Raw genomic sequence first — 22,393 nt, forward strand, 5'->3', positions numbered from 1 at the left:
AGCATCACCACCATCGAGGGGGTTTGATAAACTTGACCCATGCTAGAACCGAGAGTAGACGCCCTACGCCTACGAGTCGAGGCTCTTTGTGAGGCGAGTGAGCTTAGACCCGATAACATATAAGCTCTTCCATTATTCCCATACTCTTGCCCAGTCGACATTCTTTCTTGCATTTCCTTGAGCTCGGCATCTAATGCCATACAAAGACTATCTCCGGATCTAGCCGATATGGTTCCAGCGAATTCATTCCGGAAGTTCTCGAGTATGCTAGCCGCACGTAGGGCCAGCCCAAGTGTATTGATGGGCCAAGCAAGGGCTTGAGGCCCCATAAATATAGAGGCCTCCCGTTTTTATATAAATCAAAGTTTAATATAGGTTTTTCAATCAGCCACGAAGGGCGGGAAGTGGACTCAATTACTCAGACTATCCACAATGCTATGGGTGTCTTTAGGTGCCATATCATCGCCACATCATATCCTTTACAAATCCTTAAAACCATCAAACTATCTCCAATGCTAAAGGCGCCCTTAAATGCCCTTAACTGCCTAGTCAGTTGCCACATCATTATTAATAAATCATTAAAAACTCCTAATTTCACATCCAACAATATAAAAATTTTTACGTTTTTCAACTTATCAATTTTATTATACAACATAAATTGGATTTTTTTTAAATTGGATTTTCTTTTTCAAAGGAACATACTAAAACTGTTTTGTTTTTCAAATTGGATTTTTAAATTCAGATCAAACCTATGTATGTAGTTTACTTTATAAATAAAGGGGCAAATATTAAACTTTTATGAATAAAACAAAAGATCTATCTACCTCCATCGTTTCATCTTCTCCACAAGACATTCCTAATTCCATTAAAGCTTCATGAAGGTATTCAAAAAATCCAACACTGAAGCTTTTAAATTCTCGCTAAAAAAATAGAAAATAGCTCAAAAGTTGGCACAAGAACCCTAATAATGGCGCCCTTGCAGACGGATGACACTTGTTAATCTCTTTCCTTCGGATGAGATTTAATGCGCCTGAAAGTATGGACGTTTTCCACATCAGCTCGGGCGAAAGAAGTACAGACGCGTTAGAGATGGTCTCAGATTCAATTGTATTTGACTTTTGAGTTGGCAATTTTAACATCAAAACTTACCCTAATTAGTAATTACTACCCAAATTATAATATTTTAGCCTGTTATTTGTTTCTTAAAATCTTAGTCATACACATCTTAGTTGAATACTTAAATATTATTACAAACATTTAAATGCCAAATCGAAAGCTAAAAAAATATTTTTTGTGTAAACATCGTTCACACACAAAGAATATAATTTTTTAAAACTAGGGCCTTCTGGACGTTTGATCATATGGGGCTTTAGTTTTCTTTTTAATCACAAGAGAGGTTGTCGACATTAGTAGTCGGTAATAGCCCCAAGAGGGGTTGCCATCGTTCTTACACACATATTTGCTCACTTAATCGCCACTACTAATGTCGACAAACCCTCTTGTGATATAAGAAAGCTAAACCCTTCATGTGATCAAAAGCCTCAAAAAGGTCCAAGTTTTGTAAAAAAAAAAAAAGTCCACATCCGTCAACTGTGTTAGCTTATAGTTGTCATTCGCTAAACCAAGTAAAGGATGAGAGTTTATACATTAAAACATTTTTTTGAAAATGCCCCAAACTTGCTAGTTAGCTTGAGGCTTCCTAAAACCTTGGGCTGTCACTGCACACGTGTCAGATCACCTTCTTCCGCTGCGGCTCTTGCTTGTGCCATGGCTTCCGCTGACTGTAACTGGTTTCTTTGTCTGTCAACTTCAACCGAAACAACATTTTTGTTACCAACACTTTCCGGTCTTTCGATTGTAACATTTTCGTTCACTAAATTCACCATCTCATTAGTCATCGGATCGGTATAACAACAATTTACCTTTAATAACAATGTCTTGTCGCAAAATGTCAACTCCGTCCCCTTAGGAATGTTGACCGAGACAAGAAGATCTCGTTCTTCGTCAGCATATAAATCCCCGACCTCTATGCGCCTCGACTTCCTATCGTCGGTAAAATGACTCGTATAACTACCGGTTTTTAGAGATTGAATCCCGATGCTCGGGTTCGCACTTTCAACCATCACTTGCAAGCCTTTGACCACTACACTCATGAGTCCACCAATACACTGAGCAAACGCATCTTGGGTTTCACTTTCGGCCTCAATAAACGAAAGCGTTCCACCCGACAACTCAGAAATCAAGTGCATTAAAAAAGCAACATGATTCGTCCCAAGTCCAAAAGCGTGCACCGGAACATCAATACCTTGTTGAGCAAGTAACCCTTGGTTTGACCGATTCTGACCACCACCCAAACCCGAATCATAACCACCACTCATACGATAGGTATCCTGCCTGTCCGATAACAAAATCATACTCGCCACGGGGTTTTTCTTTCTACGGGCACTCATAACTTTCTTGGCCTTTATCAACCCTTCGGCTATATTCGTCCCGCCATTTGCCACCAACGAATTGACAACTTGGAGCGTGCGTTGCTTCCCAGAATCCGACATTTTCTTCAGTGAGAACAGGCAGCGCGCGGTGTTTGAGAACACAACCACCGACAACCTGTCGCCTGGTTCAAGATTTTGTATCACAAAACCCATTGCTCGTTTAAGCAACGCCATCTTTGTACCCGCCATACTACCACTAATATCTAGAACAGTCACAAGATCCAATGGGGCCCTTGCAGAGGCCAAAACCGGAGCTTTTAAGTTGATCAAGACCGTGAAATCATCCACGGTACTGGACCGAGGCACAGCAGGCACCTCGGTGTATGTTTTCATTAACACCCTTTGCAAAGATGACCAGCCCGATGCATTATTAATATTATTATGGTTAGTGTTTGAAGCTTGTAGATCCAAGGCCTCATCATCATTGAACACATCAGGATGGCTGACCGGTAAATTTGGTGCGGGAAAGAGGCGGGAGAAGTTCCGCTGTTGTGGAAGCGGAAGCGGGTTGTTTGCAGGATGAAAACCAGCTTGTTGTGGAACTTGTTTCCAATTTGCTCGACAAATCGGACATGTTCGGTTTCCATGATTTACATTTGAAACAATGCATTCAAAATGGAAGGAATGCGCACACTCTGATTTGAATACGGCTTCACCAGCTTTCATTGAGGCTAAACATATTGCACATATCTGCGTAGTCAAAATTAGAATTAAGTCAACACATAGTCTGTGTATACAGTTTTGTAACATAAGTTAAAAAAGTCAAAACACAAAGCCTTTGGCCGGTTGTGAAGTGTATTTGTGGTTTTAAGATATTAAAATTTCAATTTAACCAAGCTATGCCTAAAGTATGAATAGGTTATATATGCATGACTATGGATGGTGAAGATGTATATATCATGAATGTCCATGACAACTCATCAAGCATTAGACTCAAAAATATAAAAAAAAGTCAACCAAATTAAAATAACTTGAGTTTTGAGAAAAAAAAAACCTTAGAACTTGAAGATTTGCTAGAGGTAAAAGGTCGGCGGAAACTCATGACAGCAAAAGGTATGTGATTGCAAGAAAGAAAGCTGATAATGGGTTATGGATTTTGGACGATGATGAAGACAATATATATAATGGTAGAAGGTCGATCTAGGTTAAAAGTTTTATAAAAAAGAAACCTCTTCTATATTTGTAAAAAGTTTTATAAAAAAAGGAAATTACCATAGGCATATATTAGGTAGAATAAGATTTAATAAAAAAAGATTATAATATTTTATAAGAGATTATAAGATTCTTAGGAGTTTGTTTAATAGAGTTGAGATTGTTGAAATAAGGAATATCACTTTTTTGTTTATAGGAAGGGGTGTTTTGTTCCATTACCTAAATCTTAAAAACCTACTTTCATAACCCGTGGTTGCCGGAATCTTTTAAGATCTGCTCGCCGCCACCACAACCACTATAGCCACAACTTCAAATGGTATATAAGAACACAAACTGAATTGGGGGTCGTCATTCATCAAAACACACCTTATGGATTGTACATTTGTTAACCTCATACACAATTGTGTTTTAGCCTTTTAGGTGGGGGTTTCACGTGAACTCATTGTTTTTTTTTTCTTAAACAATAATTGCAAGTTGAAACTATTTAATTCATTATTTTGTTTTTGTTTACACATAGAACAATTTGTGTTTGTGGAAAAAGCACAATCTAGTATAAAGCCACAATGGCACAATTTGGTTTTTAAAAGTTATGATCAATAAAATAACTCTTCAATGTGTTGTATTGGTAAATAAAGTGAACTCAAAACATATTCGTAGAACACAATATGGTAATGCATAATTTAGTGAAACTCGGTTTGTAAAACACAATGATCATACCCTATAACACAATGTATAAAAAACTCACATTTTTTTTAATTTTTATATAACAATATGATATTCATATTAAAGATAAAAAAACACTCGTATTATGGTGAAATTTTTTAAGTATCGTATAAAAAATTATTGACGTTTTAAATTCATGTGAGAATTGATACGTGCTTTCCATGTGAAGATAATGAGTCAACAAATGTGCAATTACTTTTATACCCTTATCCTATATTATACTTGATTTCTCCTTCATCTTTAAGGAAACTTAACACAAGTCTCCAATTTTTTAATTTTTTTTTTGGATTTGCTCCTTCATATCCTAAATTGTATGAAATTTTTGTAAAAAGATTAAAAGAGTTGATTTGTGCGACTATTTGTGTAATCATAAAGTATCCAGGGTAATAATCTAAATAAGAAGTGGAGTAGAATAAGTAGCAATTAAACCAAACTCTAAAGTTTTACCCTGAAAAAGTAAGTATAGTCCCATCTACCACATTCATATATTCTTCTCCAAGGTTTTCTATAGTTCCGATTTCTAATTTTAATATGAATCGGTTCAGTTAATTTGGTTTGATATTCATCCCTTGTTGCGCATAAGTTTGAGTATTAACGCGAACTTTTGTTAAATATAACAAAATACCAAAGTGCATATGATAATAAATTATAAAAAAAAAATATAAAATCCCAAAACAAAACTAATGGTCTTTAGAGATTACCTGACCTTCTGTTGGACACTTGAATTTTCTTTTAACCCTTGTTACTAGTTTATTTTATCGGTGTGAGTATATAATTTTTTCAAATATAATGTGTATAATGTCAACCAAAATGTCCATCTGCCGAAACTTATGAAAGGCATGATAGAACATTGATAGGCAATGGGAGAGACATATTATTTTGGGTTGATTATACGCTTTGAAAATATGGGCTTGACTAAAACGTTTCATACCAAGTAGATAGAAAAAAATAGGCCATGAACCCATTACCATGTTGTTGATGATGGGTGCCTTGTGCCATGGGGTTGACTAAATTGATGGCTCACTCATTCTCATCTTTAATTCTATAAGCAACCAACTTTTCATTGTGATTTATCAAGGAACTTTTAGTCATCAAGATTAACTTTTGGTCATGAAGAAACATGATGTATCCGTACAGTTTGTTCATAAGTTGAAAACATTAGTTTTTTCGATTTAGGCAAAGCCAAATGCAATATTGGGTCAACTTTATCCTATCTCGTTTAATAACTACCTTTGATTTGAGAAAATCAGTAAAATAAAAAATAAGCATGTTAAAGAATAACGACACAAGTAACATTATTCCCAGAAGTGTGATAAAACTTTTTTTAAATATTATTTTTTATAAAAATGAAAAATATATAGGACTATAGAAGGTTTGTTTCAAAAACTATTTTTGTGATTTTACATGTATAATCATAAAAAATACAAATTTTGGTTATTGTAAAACTATAACTAAACAATCAATTTCTCAACTAATTTATTTCCAGTTGATTTGGTATTAAAATTTTAATTTCTCAATGCACATGATCAAACGTGTGTAATATTACCCCAAATTAGCCATTTGTTTATCAACGTCAAGTCATCAACTTAATAAAGACAAGAACCCAACAATCAAAATCAACCAAGCAAACAAACATATCTATTACATAGCTGGTAACTAAATAAATAAAAAGAAAAAAAAGTAAGTAAATAAATAAAGCATATAACATAAGGTGCAAAAACTATAGTCTTAACATAAACGGAGAAAAGAAAAATAAATGAAAACAAGAAAATCAACGACTCTGATTCCCGTAACTTTATTTCTTGGATGACCCAGCAGACCGATTTACCTTCGCTGCCATCGCTGGGGTTTGATAAACTTGAGGCATGGCACAACCACGCGCGCCACCAAAAGCCAAGGTCTCACGAGCAGTGGCTCTTTGCGAGGCGTGTGCGCTTAGACCCGACAACATGAAACCTCTTCCATTACTTTCATACGCGTGCCTACTCGCCATTCTCTCTTGCATTTCCTTGAGCTTGGCATCTAGTGCCACACATAGACTATCTCCGGATCTACCCGATACAGTTCCAGCGAGAACATTCCTTAAGTTCTCGAGTATGCTAGCCGCACGTGTCAGATCACCTTCTTCCGCTGCAGCTCTTGCTTGTGCCATGGCTTCTGCTGACCGTAACCGGTTTCTTTGTCGGTCAACTTCAATTGAAACAACATTTTCATTACCAACACTTCCCGGTCTTTCGATTGTAACATTTCCGCTCACTAAATTCACCGTCTCATTAGTCATCGGATCGGTATAACAACAATCTACCTTTAATAACAAGGTATAAGTCATCTCCATCTCCCTCGGGACGTTGACCGAGACAAGAAAATCCCGTTCTTCATCAGCATACAAATCCCCAACCTCTATACGCCCCGATTTCATATCGGCTGTCAAATGACTTGTATAACTACCGGTTTTTAGAGATTGAATCCCAATGCTCGGGTTTGCACTTTCAACCATCACTTGCAAACCTTTGACAACTACACTCAAGACCGATACACTGAGCAAACGCATCCTGGATTACACTTTCGGTCTCAATAAACGAAAACGTCCCACCCGTCGTTTCAGAAATCGAGTGCATTAACAAAGCATCATGATCGGTCCCAAACCCAAAAGCATGCACCGGGGCGTCGATACCTTGTGGAACAAGTGACTGTAAGTTTGACCGATTTTGACCTCCACCCGAATACGAAGCCCACCCACTCACTGTCCCACAATAACTATCCTGTCCGTCCGATAACAAAATCATACTCGCCACGGGGTTTTTGTCCCGACGGTCATTCAAAACTTTCGCGCCCGTTCTCAACCCTTCGGCTATATTCGTCCCGCCATTTGCCACCAACGAATTGACAGCTTGGAGCGCGTGTTGCTTCCCAGCATCCGACATCTTCCTGAGCGAAAACAGGCGTTCAGCGGTTGTTGAGAACACAACCACCGAAAGCCTGTCGCCCGGTCCAAGATTTTGTATCACAAAACCCATGGCCCGTTTAAGCAATGACAGCTTGTTGCCCGTCATACTACCACTAATATCAAGAACAGTCACAAGATCCACCGAGGCCCGTCCAGAAGCCAAAACCGGAGCTTTTAAGTTGATCAAAATCGCGAAATTATCCACGGTGCTAGACCGAGGCACAGCAGGCACATCGGTGTATGTTTTCATTAACAGCCTTTGCAAAGATGACCCGCCCGATGCATTATTATTATTATTGTTATTGTTATTGTTTGAAGATTGTATATCCAATGCCTCATCATCATTGAACATAGCAGGCTCATTGACTGGTGAATTGCGGAAGACGTTTTGTGGTTGCGGAAACGGAAAATATGGGACGGGGAAGGGGCTGAAGAGGTTCTGCTGTTGCGGAAGCGGTAAATTTCGGTTGGGGAAAGGGCTGAAGGGGTTCTGCGGTTGCGGAAGCGTTAGATTTGGGGCGGGATAACAAGGAGTTCTGTTGTTGCGAAAACGGGTTGTTTACCGGATGCAAAACAGCTTGTTGTGGAACTTGTTGCCAATTTGCTCGACAAGTCGGACAGATTCGGTTTCCATGATTGACATTTGAAGCAATGCACTGAAAATGGAATGAATGTGCACATTCTGATGTGAATATGGCTTCACCAGCTTTCATTGAGGCTAAACATATTGCACATATCTGCATAGTCAATATTAGAATTAAGTCAGCACAAAAGTCTTTGTAATATAAGTTAAGAAAGTCAAAACACAAAAACAATTGCCGGTTGTGAACTTGTGTTACATGAATATGCGTATTTCAGTATCACGTGGTTACAAACCTTTTTGCATGCTAATATAAAACAAGCGAATCTAGCTCGTGCTTCGCAACGAGAATAAGAAGATGCGGAAAGACCGATATTTGAGATATCAGTTATTGCAATGAGATATCGGAAATTTTAATATCATGTAAAACTTATATATATAGCACTTTAAAACTAACAATTGTAGCAAGTAAAAACTGATTAACATTAAACATTAAAAGTTGAAAATTAAGACTTAAAACACTGATATCAAGAATATCGGTGAAACACCGGTCAATATCACAGATATTATCGATATTTTGACCAATATTTCACACGAGGACCGATAACCGAGGTACCACCAATCCTAAAATATAAAATAACCGAAAAGAAAAATAAATATATAAGTTTAATTATTAATATTTGATTTAAGCAAGCTGTGTACATAACATCACGTCTAAAGCATGAATAAGGTACATATGCATGACTATGGATGGTAAAAATCATGTATGATGGATGTCCATAACAGTTTCATCAAACATTACACTCAAAACAAAAAAATAAGCGTAAAGGTTACGCTAACGGGTTCGACACAACCAAAACTGGCCTGAACGTACATGTTTAGAAAAGGCCGAAACGTACGACTTTCATGTTAAATTCGTGTGTTTAGATAGAAATTTTTGACAAGAATAAAAATATAAAAAACAAATCAAACAAAATTAAAAGTAACTAGAGTTTTGAGAAAAACAAACCTGAGAACTTGAAGATCCGCTAGAGGCACCGGAGTCCATGACGGCAAAACGTATGTGATTGCAAGAAAGCCGATCGATAATGGGGTTTAAGTAAATGGTGGGTTGGACGGTTAAAAAGAGGATATATATGATGGTAAAATTAGGTCGGTCATGGTTTAATAATAAAGGGTAGAAACCGTGTGGAAATCTTTTCTAAATTTGTTACGGGGAATAAGTTTTATATAAAAAGGAAATCATCATAGGTAGAATATAAGATAAAGATCTTTTAACCTTTTAAACTCGTAAATGATATCTTCAACTTCTTATAAAAGATTTTAAGATTATGATTTTTAGGAGTTCTGTTTGCTAGAGATTACAAAGTTTGAATTTTTAATCTAATATAATATTTGATAACGATAGAAATTTTTATAAGAAAATCCATAGTGGGTAAAACATTATATATTTTAATTTTATATATTTTCAATACTATTGTAATCATAATAATAATCATTGTAACATGTAAAGTAGAGTTGCCACTTTTGACCTAAATCCTGGTATGAGAAAACTCGAACCCGAACCTAAACTAACCTAACCCGAAAAATCAGAACCCGAGAAAAAGTCAACCCGAACCCAGGCCAAAGTAATTCGGGTTGATTCTTGGGTAGTTGAGTTTGATTTCTAGGTTTCGGATAACCCGAATAAACTATTAGGTACACTGAAACACTCTACACATTTTATATGTTCTCATCCTACCTGTTATGTATGATCGACTATTTATAATTACATATCTTTTCTGTTTATGCCTAATTACAACTGTAGTCGAAGAACATGTTGCTTTACCGTGTTATATTACTTTATTTTAGTGTTTTAGTTTTTTTTTAAATATATTTTACTTCATTTTGTTTTCTTAGATATCTGAAACCCAATTAATCCATCTTGAAAAAACCGACCCGAAAAAACCTTGAGAGATTTAGGTTGGGTTTTGGGTCTGAAATTAAAACTTTGAATAACAAAAAACCCGATTGATCGATACCCGTAAAACAAACCCGAAAAACACCCCTACTGTAGAGATATCCTCTCAAATATATATATCAAAGTGAATGTTGGCAGGCCCAAGTTGAAGATAAACCCATTAGGGTTAAACCCATCAAACTCCTATAAATATAATCCTCCTTCTCAACATATAGGCATGTTATTGTTCTTCACAATGCTTAATTCTAGATCCTACTACTCTCATATGCGTGTCTAAAATAGTTCGACTTGACGATGCACTTGAGAATCAGAGGGTGGTTCTTCCTTAGGATGGTTCATGTTTTGCAGATCTAATGCAAGACAGAGAAGACAAGATGATGTTGATTTCTCCTTCATCTTCAAGGAAGTATTTACACATCTCTAATTTTTTTTTTTGGGATTTGCTTCTCCATATCTCAATTTTTATGAAATTTTGTAAAAAGATTAAAAAGTATCGTTTTGTGCAACTGTTTATGTATATAAAGTATGCAGGGTAATAATGCAAATAAGAAGTGGAGGAGAACAAGTAGTATTTAACCAAATGTAAAGTTTACCCTAAAAAAAACAAGTTTAGTCATTAACCACCTCATTCGTATATTCTTCTCCGAGGTTTTCTATAGTTCCAACTTTTGATTTTAAGAAATGGGACAACAAGAAAATCGAGTTTTGGTGTCGTTTCATAGGTGGAAAACTTGATTAGAGCCTTCGATTATCATCATCTTCAATAGAGAAGACCTTGTTTGGTTTTAGTCAAAAAAGAAATATGGTAATCATAATCACCATTGTTAACGAGACCTAAGCAATAGGGTTTTGGGCAGAAGCCCCTACTCCTCCTCCTCCTCAACCTCCTCCTCCTCCTTCTACATCAATTTCAGGAAAGAAAAAAACATTTGAGAGGACAAGAAGATAGCCTAAATATCTAAAAATAATGAAGCGTAAAAAATTCAAGAAAGACATTGAACGAGCAAGGATGAAATTCAGGAAACTAGGTATGTGTATGTATGTGTATTTTTCTTAGTTTGATAATTATAATCATAATCATCATCATGTCATATGTGTGTTATATTATTCTAATTATTATGTTTCTTGTAACAATGTCGTTGATTTCTATTACCAGAGGATGTACAAAATTTGCAATTCAGGTCATTGGAGAGCACTCACAAAGGGTTCGGGCGCTGATTAATCACCGAAACGTCCCTTCGGAAATCGATGTGCCGGTGAATGATGTGATTATCGAGATATCAGGACTTTTTGCTACCAACAAACCAATATTGATGATCATGTTGTTGATGGAGATGAAATGTTGTATGAAAATGATTTCAAGGCACATCTATTGGGTAATTGTGACACTCTTACACTCTTTCAAATTGCCTATGGGGCTTGCTATTTAGAGATTCGAGTTTTAAGGGACTGGTGTTTAGAGAAGATTTCCTTCCAAATCCGAAACAGAACACCAATGGAGGTCTAACAACTCTTACAACTACTTGTACCTCTCTCCTCGGAAGACATTGTTGTCATGACAAAGGTAAGACCCGGTTTTGACATCGTCGTTTGATTCTCATTCACTTTCAAACTTACTTCTATATGTTCTTATATTGGTTTGATACATTATTTCGTGGCATGAAAATTGTTATTAGGTTGTCTAGTTTTGACATCAAACATAATTAAACTATGAAGACTTCTACATTTTCTTCGAATTTAAATTGTACTTAAAAATTATATATATATAACCATTTGCAACTCAAAATTAGTAACTTGACTAATGAAATTTGAACGTGTGTATTGTACAACGGGAGATACAACGTTCTGTCTCGCCTAATGTGAGTTTCATAATATGCATTACACATCCTAAACTCAATGTTTAGACCATCTAAATGACTTAAAAAAGCACACTAAACAATGAGGATGTTTGGGATTCCTTATTTTACTTCTTTATGACTTATATAAGTAATAAGTTTTAGTAAGAGAAAATGAGCAATCCCAAACACACCCAATATATGAATTTCTAATATTCATATATTGTTTAGGATGTTTTTTTAAGTCATTTAGATTAGGGGTATGTTTTTTATCCATACCCGAATAAGAAACCCGTCCCGAAGCAAACTGAGACCCAAATAACCCGACCCGAATGTACCCGAATCGATTAAACTTCTAACCTGAACCCGAGAATAAACATTCGGGTTAAAATATCCAAAATCGGGTTGACCCGAATAACTCAAATAGTTAGTTTTGATGTTTATTTTATCAACCGTGAATAACCTGAATAACTCAAAAATCGGGTTGACCCGAATTTTATCCAAACTTGAAAGTCTTTTTACAACCGTGAAGAGTGAAGACCGTTTAGAAGTTTATTTTATCATCTTTTTTATTGTTAATTTTGTGTTTCAAACATTATATTTCTATTAAGTTTTGGAATTATGAAGTTTTTGGATTTTGTTATAGTTAATTATGGTTGTATGTTGAATTGACTTGATTATGGTTTTATGAAGGTTTAAATTATGGTTTTATTTATGATCTTGTTAAAGGTGAATTTTTTTTAACTTGTTAAACCCGAAACCCGACCTGAATTAACTCGACCCATTCAACCCGAAACCCGAACAAACCGAACTTATTTGGGTCGGCTCTTGGGTCAATTTGCTTTGAGCTTAAACCCGAAAAACCTGACCCAAATAACTCAAAACCCGAATAAATAACCCGAAGAACACCCCTAATTTAGATAGCCTACCCCTTCAGTTTAGAACGTGTTATATGTACTATTGATATAATTATTCTTTCTTTTTTTTACTATTTTTCTCTTTCTTAATATTATTGTCGTTATTTTTGCTACTATTATTTTACATATACAAATGAAAGATTATTTACAATAATCATTATCATACGATAGCGTACGCGACTTCCACACCCCTTGATTTATCACAAATATGCTCCATCGATCTCCACCGCCATCGATCCACCACTCCGTCAAGCCAAATCAACTACCACAGATGCACCAATCGGTGGCATCAAACACTCCTCCTTCACCATTACCGACGTTGACTGCGAGGTCTTGCAACTCGCCGGAAAAACGCCAATATGTAGTTCGCATGTTTGCTTTTAGCAATTGATAAATTAAAATTTGAAATTGATCCAATTAATCATCAAATGGATCTTCAATTGATCAATTTTGAATTTGAGTGTAATGATCGATGTCGAAAGGTCAATAAAAACATTTATAAAATTACATTTACTATCAAGAGCAAGTAAGGTGTCGAATCCACATGAAATCAGTGAAAAGTGCAAGTCATGGTCATGTTTTATTGATTAATTATATAGGATGGACAGACGATGCCAAACGGTTTGAAAATGATTTGGTTATAAAACAGTTTGAGAAAAGTAACCAAACCCTAGGTTTCAAGTTGTGAAGAAACTAGACCAATTGAGTAACATTTTTGGAAAACTTGTTTGATTACACCTGTAATCAAATGACAAGATATTTGACATTACTTATTGACATAATTTAACTAAACAATTGGCTTGGATGAATAATAACCTAATTGATTATCAGTTTTAGGGTTTGATAAATATAAGTGATTTAATGGCTAAAGATAAACAGATCAATGACTCTAAGAACTTAATTCTAAACGTTGATAACCACAAATCAATAAACTGATAAAAGCACAAAACATTTAATTACGAAAAATTGTTGAATGCATAAACAAACATAGAATATCAATTAACCGAATGCTAATCAACTCTAGTTCCAATGTAAAGATTCAAAATACCAAAAAGTCTTGTTACAAAAACAACCCTACTCCCGGAAGATGGTTACGAACAGTTTAGCCTTGCATCTTGATCTTGATTATCTTCATTGATTGTTGCAATGATGATACATAAATTGCTATAATGATTGGAAAGTGTTATGATGGTGGAGAATTGCCCCAAAATCATCTTTGGTGACTAGGGTATGAAGGATAATCGGTTTAGGGTTTTTCCCGGCTTAAATATGAAAGAAAAGCAAGAAAAATCCGATTTTTCGTCAGACTAGGCCGTAAGCTATGGCATGGTCACCGTAGTTTACGGTGGGACCGTAGCCTATGGTTGGAAGCTTTTGCCTTACAGTGACTTTTATTCCATTTGCATACTCATCTCGTAGAGAATCCCAAAATTCATATATTATGGGTTTCGTAACTCATTTTCTAACCCCGAATATGATCGTTTCCCTTTAAATGCGCACGAATAACTTTCGAACTCCCCTGATTGCTTCCTTTTTGCTCATAACTCAATTTCTTTGTCATCCTAAGTGCTTCAAATTAGTTCCTTTAAGCTCTGAGCAACTATAAGCATAAAATCACTCAAAGTATTCGTGTTCGATAGATAAAAACAACCAAAACACACGATATTACACACTTGAAACACGTTCTTTTACCCACAAATCACATCCCCACACCTATCCTTTTCGTCCAAAAAAAGATTTACAATGGAATCAGAACCAGAAACTGTCTTTACAAAACACTTAGGTTATTTTAATTAATGATAGATAACACAAAAACCGCGATTGCTATTATTGTTATCCACTTAAACCCAACCGCCAACAAATCAGACCCCTAATAATGTTTAACTTTTAAGTTCAAGTTAACATCTAATATAAAGGTCCCACACCTAAAATCGCAAATCCACCTAGTTTGTTTCAGGTATGTCAAAGTAAAGATGAGATCGAAAAGATTGTTCTACCAGTATAACCCAAAAACTTGTAAATGTTAAAACCTGACATCACAGATGGATAAATAATTTGAGCATTAGCATGTAATTATATATACCTCACCCATGGATGTTCACGTTGTGGTTGCTAGCCCAGTGAGAAGCATATAAGTTGTTGGTTTTTATTCCTTAACGTTCATTGATCCAAACCCAGAGGCCTATCCGCCAAGCTGCTAACTCGAGGGTAAACACATGTATCGTTGGACAATTTGGTTAATGACATCAAAACTACTTCGTTCTTATGGTTCAAACATGGAAACTAAATATCGAGCTTAGAGTGAAAGAAGTTGCGCAAATTCAATTTTGTGAGTTTTCTTTATGGTTTAATTGCTTATGTTGTGTTCTAGTTGGTTGATTATAGGTTTCTTTGCATTTATGGGCTACTTCTAATAAGTGCCTTAAACATTGGGCTTTTTCTTTTAGTAATGCTTTTGGTGGGAATCACCTTATTACATGTCGAAGCATGCATTCCCGTCAAATTTTCTTGAATTATGTAGGCCAAACCCATCTAGTTATTTAACAAAACAAAAGGTATTCATAATCATGAGTAACAATTATATAATATACCATTCCAGTTGGTTATGTACATAAAGTGGATCACCCAAATAAAGATGTGAACCTATCATTTAAAATCAATAACCCTAGTTCCCAAAATTTTATTTTGACATAAAAAAATCATGGAGCCGATTGCGAACTCGATAACCTTCACCGTGATGACCGAGTGGGTTGAAGCATATTAGCTTGGGACCGAGTTAGCATCTCGGTCATCGAAGGGGTTCGATAAGCTTGAACCGTGCTAAAACTGTCAGTCGAGTCCCCACGAGCCGTGGCTCTTTGCCATGTGTGTGAGCTCAGACCCGATAACACATAAGCTCTTCCCGAATGCTCATACACATGCCTACTCGCCATTCTCTCTTGCATTTCCTTGAGCTCGGCGTCTAGTGCTATACACAAACGATCTCCTGATCTAGCTGCTACGGTTTTCAACAGAACCTTCCTAAAGTTCTCAAGTATATTAACAGCGCGTGCTAGATCACCCGCTTCGGCTGCGGTTCTTGCTTGCACCATGGCTTCTGCTGACTGTAACCGGTTTCTTTGTCTGTCAACTTCAACCGAAACAACATTTTTGTTACCAACACTTTTCGGTCTTTCGACCCTAACACTCTCGGTCACTAAACTCACCGTCTCATTAGTCATCGGATCGGTATACGAACAATGTACCTTTAATAACAAGGTTTCATTGCAAGAAGTCAACTCCATTTCCTTGGGGATGTTGACCGAGACGAGAAAATCCCGTTCTTCATCAGCATACAAATCCCCGACCTCTATGCGCCCCGACTTCCTATCGTCGGTCGAATGACTCGTATAACTACCGGTTTTTAGAGATTGAATCCCGATGCTCGGGCTCACACTCTCGATTATCACTCGCATACCTTTGACCACTACACTCAAGAGTCCACCGATACACTGAGCAAACGCATCTTGGATTACACTTTCGTTTTCAATAAACGAAAACGTCCCACCCGATACTTCAGAAATCGAGTGCATCAACGAAGCATCATGATCCGTCCCAAACCCAAAAGCATGGACCGGAACATCAATACCTTGCGGAACAAGTAACCCTTGGTTTGACCAGTTTTGACCCGAATCCCACCCACCACTTACCTGATAAGTATCCTGCCCGTCCGATAACAAAATCATACTCGCCACGGAGTTTTTCTCCCTACGGTCACTCATAACTTTCTTGGCCTTTATCAACCCTTCGGCTATATTCGTCCCGCCGTTTGCCACCAACGAATTAACAGCTTGGAGCGCGTTTTGCTTCCCAGTATCCGACATTTTCCTTAGCGGAAACAAGCGGCGTGCAGTGGAAGAAAACACGATCACCGACAACCGACCAGCCGGTCCAAGATTCTGTATCACAAAACACATTGCTCGTTTAAGTAATGCCATCTTTGTACCCGCCATGCTACCACTAATATCAAGAACAGTCACAAGATCCACTGCAGCCCGTGAAGAAGTTGAAACCGGGGCTTTCAGGTGGATCAAAACCGCGAAATCATCAACGATACTAAACCGAGGCACAGCAGGAACCTCAGTGTATGTTCTCATTAACACCCTCTTCAAAGATGACTCGTCTGATGTATTATCATCATTAATATTATTATTATTATTATTATTGTTGTTGTTGTTGTTGTTATTGTTGTTGTTTGGAGTTTGTATATCCAAGGCTTCATCATCATTGAACACAGCGGGCTCGTTCGCAGGGAAAATGTGGCGGTTTGAGTTTTGTCTTGGCGGAGGCCGGCGGACTAGTGTCATCGCTGGATCAAGACCGGTTGAAGCTTGTACCGGGATTTCTTTCCATTTTGCGCGACAAATCGGGCATATTCGGTTCCCATGCTTGACATTTGAAGCAATGCATTTGAAATGGAATGAATGTGCACACTCTGATGTGAAGATGGCTTCACCATCACCTTGTTTCATTGATGTTAAACATATTGTGCATTTCTGAAAGGTCAAAAGTAGAATTAAGTTAATAGGAAACAGGGAATAATAGTCTTTGTATAGGTTATATAATTTAATTTACAAAAAGACTTTTGTTTGGTTGAATTAGTTTAATAAGTACACAAGAAAGATTTGGCTACTACAAGGTATTATGAAAAGTAGAAGAAAATTATAAAACAATTAAAGTGGAGAATAAAATCATACATCAAACATAGGGTTTGGTTTGGCAGCTGTTTTAGAATTTTGTTGTCTAAATCTTCTAGTTGATTGTTAGGTGAGTTTGAATAGTAGGGCCATTGATATGATATATTTTATTTGTTATTATAGCTTATTTATAATAAATTGAGTTAAATATATTTAAATTAAAGTAGTCGGTCGATAATCCAAATAGTTAAAAAAAACTCTATAGCTTTCAATCGTCCTTGCATCAATTACAGAATTACAATTGATTTTACTCGATTTCACTGGTAAACAACGATTAAGAACGAAACAAAGAATAACATTTGATTTTACTCGATAATTATTAGGATTGAAATAAAAAAAAAGAAATAATCTGATGAATGATATTCATAACTTTCAATCATACGTGAGTTATTAACATACTGTAGAATACTGTTTGATTTACGTAGATTTCACTTACAACGATGATTACAAACTAAATACATAAACATGTCATCTAATTGGAATTATTAAAATCCAGTTTGAATTATTAAAATCTACATCGTAAAGAAATTGAAACATTTTTAGAAAAAATAAGTTATATTTTCATGATTAACAAATTTTATAACTTATGTTTTCATTAGAGGCAAACTCATACAAAGAATAGCTTGTTTATAAACTTTTGTAAGAGATTAAAAACAGGCTAAAAAAATTCAATATCAATTAAGATTATAAATAACTGTTGTAATATTGATGACAAAACAAACCTTAGAACTAGAAGACCTGCTTAAACTTCTGGACAACCGTAACACCGGAGACCACGGCCGACGAGCAGTCGCCGGAGAGCCTCCGGCGGTCCGCCGCTCCGCCGCAGAAGACAACAGCATGGCGGCTGATTGCGGCGGTGAGGCGGTGGTAGGCACATATATACAGAAATTAGAGCCCAAAGCCATCTTAACTTTCTTCCATTTACTACTCCCCATTTTTTCAACAAAATAAATAAAAAAAACAAGAAATTAATTGTTAGAAATAAAACAAGTTATATATTGAAGTGGGTGGTGAGTAATATGAATTCAGCTGAAATTGAAGGTGTTCAATTAATATGGTGAAAGTAGGTGATATGCACGAAAATCAATCATTGGCATTAAATGGTGGTTTATATTTATACGGTGATGGGTTTGTTTCTAGTTTGTACGTCTTGGCGGGCATTTATTGAAACTTGTTACATATATATTTATATATACCATGTAATATATAATAACAAATAATAAATATATATGTTTTATCATATATTATATTATAGAGAAGCCGTAGACGAAAACATCTCCTAGCTAGTTTTTCCTTTTAAGGGTGTGGGGTGGTTTTGTTGACTTTGTTATAGTGTTTTTATAAGAGAAAATTGTTATTTTTGGGTGTGGATATATTTGACTGTTAGTTTATTTGGAATAGATACATAATTGAATTTGGTGAATGTATGAGAAATTAAAAGCTTGCTATTGTGTTAATTTTTGACTATCTTTGTTTACATTCAATATGTTAGACTACCCACACTGCTCCTTCTGCCCATTGCCATGTCACCTGCCCAGCCCTTCCCCTTCTCCTCTGCAAGCCTATGGACCCCACTCTCCTCCTCACAAAAACCATTTTTTCTTCTTTTTCTTAGCTCTTACCTTAAGCCTTTCTCTACTCTCTCTCTTCCATATCATATAGCCACATCATCAAGGGCCTCCATTCTTCTCTTGTATTGGAGATAGGGGTGTTCAGTATTCGAATCGGACTCGAATAACTCGAAATTCGATTCGACTCGCATTCGAATTCGATTTTCAGTCATTCGAATTCAATTCGGTTCGAACTCGATTTTAGTAATCGAATTTCGAATCGAATACGAATTTATAATCATAAATTCGTATTCGATTCGAAATTCGAATTCACATTATACATTTTATTTTTATCATATATATACGTACTTGTGAAAAAATAAACTACATAGATCTCTTGAATTATAGAGAGTGAAAATAGAAAGTTCAACATTTTGGTTAATTATTAAAGTAACTAGACATTACCATTTTGAATATTTAGGATGTTATAACTTCAAATGATTTATTTATTTTATAGACTTGTACTTTTTGTTGTTAAAAAACTCAAATTTATAATGGTATTGAAATTAAAATATATATTTTAACTGAATTCGAATCGATTCGAATTCGATTCGCACATCATTTTCGAATCGAATCGAATTTCGAATTCGAATCGAATTCGACGAATCTATTTCGAATCGAATTCGAATTCAACTTCAAAATTTCAAAATTCGAATAATTCGATTTGTAAAAATTCGAATAATTCGATTTGTAAAAATTCGAATATTCGAAATTCGATTCGTTGAATACCCCTAATTGGAGATAGCCTTAGGGTACTTGGGGCGTTCACAAGATGAAAGCCTCGGTTAGTACTAGTCCTCTCTTAGGCTGAGCATACTGAGGCGATTAAAAGGGCGAATAGGGACGACAAAGTGGAGGAACACCGCCCCGTCTGCGATATTGGGGCGAAAAGAGGCGGGTGCGGAGGGATATTATGGCCGAAAAGAGGGAAGGAATATTATTATTATTTTCAATGTGTTATATATATATACTAGTAGGTACCCGCGCGATGCGGCGGGGGCCGCAATTCGCAACATAATACTTGTTTTCTTCTAGTTTACCAAATATTTTGGTTATATATTGTTTAGTACATCTGTATTGTTCGATTCATTATAGTACCGATAAAGACACGGTCACTCGGTGCATGATAAGCTGATACAACAATCCAAAAAGACACCGTTTACCAATTTTTTTGGTTGTACACAACTCGAATTAAATGAAACTACAACATCACATGGCTAATACAATAGTAAAAAACAACATAATACTCAAAACAAAAACAATGATCCGGCAAGTAGCACTATAGCAGCCTCATTTTCATACCAACAACTTTGACCGCATATTTCATGCCATTTATCCTATTCTCACAATTACTTCCCATATATGTGCAAACAATATGATTACAATTACAATCTAGACAACTAAATAAAACAATTTAAAAAGATATGCGTACCTATTCTTGCCAACACAAACGCACATAAACGAACTTCCCGCCGAACATTCTTTTACAGCCTCTGGCAGCCTGTGAGTTCAGCTAAATCTGACCATTGACTTCTTTGTACATTCAGTTTACATGCAGTTTGGTAAATGTGGTTGCAGGCATGTAGATTTGTTTCGAGTTTGTGACATGTTCAAGTTGTCAATAGTTTTGTTTACAAAAAAGTATTGCGGCTTGCAAGGATTTGGTTACGGGCTGAAAAAAAGTACATGTCAAACATTGAAGGCTTTGACATAAAATATGTTGAAGTCTAGAGGTTCGACTTTGGTAAACTCAAACAACTGATTTTTAGAGTTTGCTTTTGAATCAGTATTTGGTCATCTTCTTCGATCGGTCAATTGACCTCAGTAACGAGCCAAATTGACCCATTTATATAAATTAGAATATTTAAAACTAAGTGGTTTAGGAGGCTTTGAGCATTAAAATACACATTGGGTAAAAATAGAGACATACTTGATATATGATTGATGTCACAAACGTGGTTATAAAATGCATGATCTTCTCCGTTCTTCTCCATACCAGCAACACCCAACAAATGCCAATATGCCAAAAGCATTAAAAAGAAATAAAATGCCCAAACTTCCCCTTAACACACTTGATGCGGTAGCAACAAACAAACACGTTTAAGGCCTAGTGCTAATAGGCCTTAAATATAATTATCAAAAATCAAAACTACTATTGTGGTAATTATTATTATATAAAAGTCTCATTTAGACTATTCAGAAAGAACCCAACAGACTATTTAGAACCTTAAATGTGTTCATACCGATCCATATGACCCGCTAGGGATGAGCAAAATCGGTACCGTCGGTACCGAATCGGTACCAAAGTTTTGAGTTTCGGGATCGGTACGGTACCGGTATTTCCCGAATTTTTACCTTCGGTACCGGTACTATCCCGGTACCGAACCGAATATTTCGGTACCGGTACCAATAATTTTCGATTTTCGGGATCGGTATTTTCGGTACCGTGCTCATCCCTATAATTAAAGAAAATCTCTTAACTACCATTTTGATCTATGAACTTGACAGCAAACTGGCCCATAATCAACAGTGTGACTCGTTTGCAACAGTGGACTTCAATTATTTATTGAAGTCAAACGTTGACTGTTCAATTTAATGTTTGAAATTAGTAGTTCAAGTTTAGATTTCTGAATCAGAATATTGATTTATATTAGTTATAACAAACTGATGTGTAAAATTATTAGCAAAAAAAATGGAGACACTTACAGTAAATGGTGGACTTAACAGGCGTTAATAAATTAAAAAACCTTATAAAAAATATGTCATACTGAATCAGCAACGAATAAGAATCGATGTTATCCGCGTTACAACACGGTGCTCCAAAAATGGTAAATAGTGGCCAGTTTCTGTTAAAAAGAAACAAAAATGTTAAGATGCAAATTCCAAGATAATGAAAAAAAGGATGTTATGTAATGAATAATAGAATACTTACTAATCTCACATTTGTGGTCAATACTTCAATAGGCTCTTCAATAACATTGATGATACAGCCAAGGGTTGCTCTATTAACAGTACATATACCAAAGAAAAAAATAAAATTCAGATACATGAAACTCTACATACGATTTGTGTTCGTAGATTTTCAGATGTTTTGAGCTCCATTTCAAAATCTGAACAGACATGAACAAACACAAACGCCACGGTTTGTGTTTGTTCAGTTCGTTTACATGCCTATATAAGATTAACCGACAAACCTTTCTTTCTTCTTGAAGTGCTTGTACATCTGCAGCTCAGACATGAAAAATAAATATGCCATGTTAGCAAAGTCAAGAAAACTGACTTTTGAAACATAACTAAAAAGGTCAAAGTAGTCAACCTGACAAGGATGTGACCATTGAGGAATCTCAAAATCGAGTTGAGGTATCTACAAGTTACGTAATAGACAAATCATCGTAAAAAATGAGGCATCCGAAATCTCGGAGACGACCCTGATATATA

The 22,393-nt window shown here is 35.9% G+C and overlaps 1 protein-coding gene and 1 pseudogene across 3 annotated transcripts; both read right to left on the reverse strand.

Moving 5' to 3' along the window:
• Positions 1–1,571: 1,571 nt before the first annotated feature.
• Positions 1,572–18,684, reverse strand: LOC143582633 (E3 ubiquitin-protein ligase WAV3-like). Of its 2 annotated transcripts, XM_077065160.1 has the most exons (3): positions 18,065–18,684; positions 16,285–17,141; positions 1,572–2,373 (listed from the first exon to the last, which is right to left on the reverse strand). In XM_077065160.1, exons 1-3 carry the CDS (start codon positions 18,278–18,280, stop codon positions 1,716–1,718), a joined length of 1,731 nt encoding a protein of 576 aa, XP_076921275.1. In that variant the 5' UTR covers positions 18,281–18,684; the 3' UTR covers positions 1,572–1,715. The 2 variants fall into 2 exon arrangements, with proteins under 2 accessions (XP_076921275.1, XP_076921268.1); XM_077065153.1 differs by lacking the exon at positions 1,572–2,373 and having other exon boundaries at positions 13,799–17,141; positions 18,065–18,672.
• LOC143580420 (E3 ubiquitin-protein ligase WAV3-like) lies at positions 2,437–8,090 on the reverse strand (annotated as a pseudogene). The gene is made up of 4 exons (XR_013143653.1): positions 7,843–8,090; positions 6,196–7,793; positions 2,662–3,182; positions 2,437–2,614 (listed from the first exon to the last, which is right to left on the reverse strand). The product of XR_013143653.1 is annotated as an E3 ubiquitin-protein ligase WAV3-like (transcript).
• Positions 18,685–22,393: the final 3,709 nt, after the last annotated feature.

This window comes from Bidens hawaiensis, unplaced genomic scaffold (genome assembly GCF_021521415.1).
Source record: "Bidens hawaiensis isolate Kalapana, Puna unplaced genomic scaffold, B.hawaiensis_p1.1 tig00001511_1, whole genome shotgun sequence".
Classification (NCBI taxonomy): domain Eukaryota; kingdom Viridiplantae; phylum Streptophyta; class Magnoliopsida; order Asterales; family Asteraceae; genus Bidens; species Bidens hawaiensis.